The 5,158-nt window shown below is 56.8% G+C and overlaps 2 protein-coding genes across 2 annotated transcripts in view; one reads left to right on the top strand and one right to left on the bottom strand.

Moving 5' to 3' along the window:
- Window positions 1-5,048, bottom strand: part of RNF31 (ring finger protein 31) — a 16,353-nt gene extending 11,305 nt beyond the window's left edge. The window contains exons 1-2 of the mRNA XM_025192813.1: window positions 5,027-5,048; window positions 4,237-4,325 (exon numbers count right to left, since the gene is read on the bottom strand). Coding sequence (XP_025048598.1) covers window positions 4,237-4,325; window positions 5,027-5,033 — 96 coding nt within the window. The 5' untranslated portion in view covers window positions 5,034-5,048. The remainder of the gene's footprint in view (window positions 1-4,236; window positions 4,326-5,026) is intronic.
- On the top strand, window positions 265-2,974 carry PSME2 (proteasome activator subunit 2). Its single transcript, XM_006036510.3, has 11 exons — window positions 265-669; window positions 856-888; window positions 975-1,037; window positions 1,124-1,210; window positions 1,286-1,325; window positions 1,398-1,495; window positions 1,582-1,650; window positions 1,874-1,941; window positions 2,375-2,429; window positions 2,616-2,702; window positions 2,786-2,974. The coding sequence occupies exons 1-11, from the start codon at window positions 622-624 to the stop codon at window positions 2,864-2,866; spliced, it is 729 nt and encodes a 242-aa protein (XP_006036572.1). The 5' UTR covers window positions 265-621; the 3' UTR covers window positions 2,867-2,974.
- Window positions 5,049-5,158: the final 110 nt, after the last annotated feature.

The raw sequence follows: 5,158 nt of genomic DNA, 5'->3' as shown, positions 1-5,158 counted from the left end.
CGCTGACGTCACGGGGATTCCCTGAGCCCCCGGGGGCTAGGGAGGAGGCGTGACGTCACCGGGACCCTCTCCTGCAGTAGGCCTGTGCTGCGGGGGGAGAGTTGTGGGATATCCGGCGCTGGACACCCCCTCCCCGACTGGGATTTAGGGGGCTGCTGACGTCATGGGGAGGGGACCACTCGAGGCTGCAGGGGGGTCCTGATGTCAGGGGAGAGGGGGATCCCCGGCTCTGGGGTGGGGTGGGGAGGGGAGGGGAGGGGAGTCCTGCCCCGGGTCGCTCGCTTTGGGGAGTGGGGGGCACAGGCACGTGTGAGGAGCCCCCCGCCCTGCAGTGGGGGGAGCCGGGCCGGGGGCGTTGACGTCAGGGGGAGTCCCCGCGGTTGGGGGGAAAGTGACATCACGAAAAGGGGCAGTCCCGGCCCGGGGGTCCCGGCGGAGTGCACTTGGTGGGGGGAGTATGTGGGGGGGCTCTGACGTTACACAGGGGAATTCCAGAAAGTGGGGGGCAGGGGTGATGTCACCAGGAGCCCCTCCCACGAGGCCGGGGCGGAGCCTCCGAGGCGGAACCGGGCGAGAGCGAAAGCGAAAGGGGCGGCGGGACACACGGTCCAAGACACGATCATGGCCAAGGCCTGCGCCCTGCGCCCCGCCGGGGGGGCCGCCAGGAAGGTGGGCCGTGACGTCACGGGGACCCCCACGAGGGGTGCATCTGAGGCCAGATGGGGCTTGGGGGCTCCCCGAAAAGTCCCCAGCCTGGGGAGGGGGGTGACCTGGGGCCAGATAGAGGGGCATTACGCTTGGCGCGTGCCACCCCAGAGCCAGCCGCATTTCTGATCCTTCTCACCCTGCCCCCAGGTGGCTGCCTTCCAGGAAGCCCTCTTCAAGGAGGTAAGTAGCCCCCAGCTACCCCCCCCCTTATTGCCCCTCCAAGTACCTGCCCCATGTGACTCCCTACCCCGGTTTTTCACCCCCAGGCTGAAGAGTTCCTGGCCACGTTCCTACCCCAGAAAATCCTGCAGCTGGACAAGCTCCTGAAGGTATGAAATTGCCGCCCCCTCTCCCCTGGGGGTGTTGTTATACCACCTGTCCTCACTAAACCTGCCCCACTCAACTCCCCCCCCAGGACGAGGCTCTGAACGTGCAGGATCTCTCCAGCCTCCGAGCCCCACTGGAGATCCCCATCCCTGACCCGCCCCCCAAGGATGAGGAGGTGAGTGGGAGGGTGCTCATTCCCCTGCTTGGGGTGAGGGGGGGCGGCAGAGGGTCTGATCGCTGCTTTCTGCAGGCCAGCACCATGGAGACCGACAAGGAAGAGAAGAAAGAAGGTGAGTGTTGTGGGTGGGGTTGGGGGGCTGCTTTGGGGTTTACCCCCCCTGACTTCTCTGCATCTCACTCAGCCCCCAAGTGTGGGTTCCTGAAGGGCAATGAAACCATTGTGGCCCTGCTGGACCGGGTCAAGCCTGAGGTGCTGACACTCAAGGAGAAGTGCATCCTGGTGAGAGAACCCCCGGCCCCCTGAGCCCCTGCAGGGCTGTGAGCTTCCCCACAGTAGTGCCCTTACTACCTTGCTTCATCCTGCAGGTGGTCACTTGGATCCAGTACCTGATCCCCAAAATCGAGGATGGCAATGATTTTGGGGTGGCTGTGCAGGTAAGGAGGTGCCCACCCCCCAACTTCCTACATCCCAGATACCTGGGGACCCCTAGTCCAGCTATTCCTGGATTCCCAGAGGCCTCCAGCCCAGGTGCCCCCACCCTCTGCCTCCCTAGACTCCCACATGCCCTGCACCTCCAAAACCCCTGGGGGTCCCCAGCCCAATCATTCCTGCCCCCCCCCCACCCCACCCCACCCCCGTGCCTCCCTCTGCCCCCAGGAGAAGGTGCTGGAACGGGTGACAGCTGTGAAAACCAAGGTCGAGGGCTTCCAGACGGCCATTTCCAAGTGAGTCAGGCTGGGGCACGCTGGGTAGTGTCCCCCCACCCCATGACACCATGGGTTACATGTGCTCTGCCCTGTGGTAATGTCTGTTCTCCCAGCCCAAGATTGTGGGGGGCAGGCTTCCTGCCCCAGGGCATTATGGGTAAGGAGCTGGGAGCACCTGGTTGGCCTTGGTGCTGCAAAGCATTGTGGGGGCTATGCCTTTTCCCTACTTCAGCTTCCCTGCCCCAAGGCATTGTGGGTAGCAGCACCACATGGGTGCCCATGGCCACAAGGCATTCTGGGTAATGGTCCCAGGTTGGTGTCGGCACCCCACAGCATTGTGGATAGCTGCTCCTTATGGGTGCCCATGCCCTCAAAGCATTGTGGGTACTGGTTCTGAGCATGGCATTATGGGTATGACCCCTGAGCGCTCTCTCTCCTCGCCCCCCCCCAGGTACTTCTCTGAACGTGGAGATGCCGTGGCCAAGGCCTCCAAGGAGACCCACGTGGTGAGTGATTCAGCCCCCCGGGGCTGCAAGCTTCCTCCCGCAGTTCCTTCCGTCAGTCACCTCAGTGCATTGGATGCTGCAGACTTCCCTTGAACAGTGCCCTCCTCCAGCAGCAGTGGCAGGCACCCCAGTGCTGCAAGCTTCCCCCAGGAGCGCATCCCAGTCTAACCAGTGTCCTCTCCCCAGATGGATTACCGAACCCTGGTCCATGAGCGTGACGAGGCAGCCTACAGAGACATCCGAACCATGGTGCTGGACATTCGGGGCTTCTATGTGAGTTGTGGAGAGGGGGGTAGGGGGCTCTATTTTCTCTCTCCCCCTCACCTCACCCCCTGTTCTGTCCCCGTCCCCACCAGGCCGAGCTCTACCACATCCTGTCGGAGAACCTGGAGAAGCTGACGAACCCCAAGGGGGAAGAGAAGCCGTCCATGTATTGATGATGCAGCGCGGCCACAGCTGCCCCCATACCTGCCCCACAGTGGGTGGGAGAGGGAAGGGGCACAAGGTGGCATTTACAGGCAATGGAAATAAATGGTTTTCTCAGACACGGCCTGGCGTGTGCATCCCTGTCCTGAGCTGTCATGGGGGAGGTGACACCCCTTGTGTGTCATGGGGCATGGGGGCCTGTTGGCATGTGCCTCAGCATTGTGGGTAGGACCTCTCAGATGGAGGGCAGCACATCCACCTTCCTTGTTGCCCTCTGTGCCCCAAGACATTGTGGGTAACGCCCCTGAGGTGCCCTCCCCCCATGGCTGGCTATTGCCTGTGACCTCAGGGCTCAGGTGCCTGCGTCCCAGGGCACTGTCGGTAATGAGCACTTGTTGGCATCTGCCACAGGACACTGTGGGTATGGTGGGGGGCCTGTTAGTATCTACTGCAGCGCACTGTGGGTAATGGAGACCTAGTAACATCTGCTCCAGGGCACAGTGGGTAATGGGGTGTTACCAAAAACCTGATGCTATTCAGTCTTTTGAGAGACAAGACTACATCCCATTTATGATAAGGGTTTTGCCCGCTCAGACACAGAATTCAGTGATGGTTCCACTTCCCTTATTGACTACCATTTTTGTACACCCAGACAAGATACAACCGCATTTCCCAATGCTCCTCCATTCCCTCTGCCTGTAAAGCTTTACGACAACCCAAGTCACACAGAGGCAAGAAACGTCTAACAACCCAACCTTGTACCGATTATACCCCAAAGCACAAGAATAAGCACTTGTTTCTATATCTGTTTTGCTACTGGCAACAGCACAATACAAATTCTCACCTCTAGTGGCCAGGTGAGATGCAGGAGGGAGGAGAAAGTTGGCGTGCATGCTGGCAGCAGCCCTAAAGACTCCCTGTTCACACTCAATATGTGGGTTATTTAAATAAATATTCTGATCAGTGTTATTCAAATGTCTTTGTTTCACTGAAACTTTGGGAATGGAACCAGTTTTCCTGTGGGCTCAGAAGAGGCCAATTTGCTAGTGAAAATTTCAATCCAGGGAGAGAGAACTTCTTGCTTTCCCTCACCATCTGGGAATGCTCCTTGCCACGTTCTGCTGCTTTTACTTTGCTGACAAGGCCAGTTCTAACATTAGTTCATGGTGGAACAGGCTTTGTGGCCTGCTCTAGCCACACTTCTACAGGTGTGCCCAGGGGTAGAGGTCGCTAGCCCTCCCGGGTCCCTTGAAACAGCACTATACCTAGACTCCTGGCGGCCTCAGGTGAAGTTTTAGTATCAGGCCCCAATAATGATAACGGTGATGATAAAGAGATATAATAATAATATAGAAATTATGATAATAATAAGAAAAATTACCATTTTTGGGCCCCCTTTCTGTCCAGGCCCCAGGCAGCTGCCCAGTTCGCCCATGCCTGTGTCCAGCCCTGCCTTGAAAACAGCCAGACCTAGCAACAAGTTAACAAAAATGCACAATTATTGCACGAGATTTCTACCTATGTACAACTCACTTGCTATCAAAGGCAAAACATCAATCATTCCTTCTAGGTAGTTGCACGCTTTTCCAAAAAGCAGTTATTTGTTCTGGACCTAATCTAATATTCATGGCTTGATAAACAGGTTCTTGTTCTATTTGCCCAGGTGACTGCTTGTTATTTAAATGCAAGCTTATTGATGTATACCAGCTTCGTGACTCAGGCTTTTGCTCAGTCCACAGTCAGCAGTAGCTGGTGTGCTCTGTCAGGTCCAATCCATATGTTACACTTACAGTATTGCCAGCTCATGATTTTTGGCATTGTTCTTAAAGGCTATGCTTTGGGAATGTGACAAACTTAGCTCTTCCATATAAAAGAGCTCAGTTTTTCACATTCCTGAAGCATACACTTTAAGAACAGTGCCAAAAGTCATGAGAGTTGGCAACACTGCACTTATGACGTGATTAACCACTTAATCTTGTCTTGTCACCCAACCCTATGTGTACAGAATCCTAGAGGAGTGGGGCTGGAAGGGACCTCCAGAGGTCATCCAGTCTAACCCCCTGCCTGAGGTAGGATCATCCCTATGCAAACCATCCCATACACTCATAATTAAGCAATTAATAACATGATACAAGGAGGAATAGCCAATGCAGGGCACTAAGGGTACCTACCCCCCATCCCCACTCAGGCGCAGAGCATTAACCCCCCACAACTGAGGGCACGCTGGGGAAGGCCCGCGGGTGGCGCTAAGTCCGGAAAGAGGCCGCTTCTCTCCCGCACTGGCCGCTCTAGGCGCCCCCTCG

The sequence above is a fragment of the Alligator sinensis genome, unplaced genomic scaffold (genome assembly GCF_000455745.1).
Source record: "Alligator sinensis unplaced genomic scaffold, ASM45574v1 scaffold128_1, whole genome shotgun sequence".
NCBI classification, from domain to species: domain Eukaryota; kingdom Metazoa; phylum Chordata; order Crocodylia; family Alligatoridae; genus Alligator; species Alligator sinensis.
This window is presented reverse-complemented; position numbering and strand designations above follow the sequence as displayed.

Coding starts and splice junctions, on each gene's coding strand:
- PSME2 (XM_006036510.3), top strand. CDS start 622: ATGGCCAAGGCCTGCGCCCTGCGCCCCGCCGGGGGGGCCGCCAGGAAG. Junction 889..974: donor AGGAAGCCCTCTTCAAGGAG/GTAAGTAGCCCC, acceptor TTTCACCCCCAG/GCTGAAGAGTTCCTGGCCAC. Junction 2,703..2,785: donor TGGACATTCGGGGCTTCTAT/GTGAGTTGTGGA, acceptor CGTCCCCACCAG/GCCGAGCTCTACCACATCCT.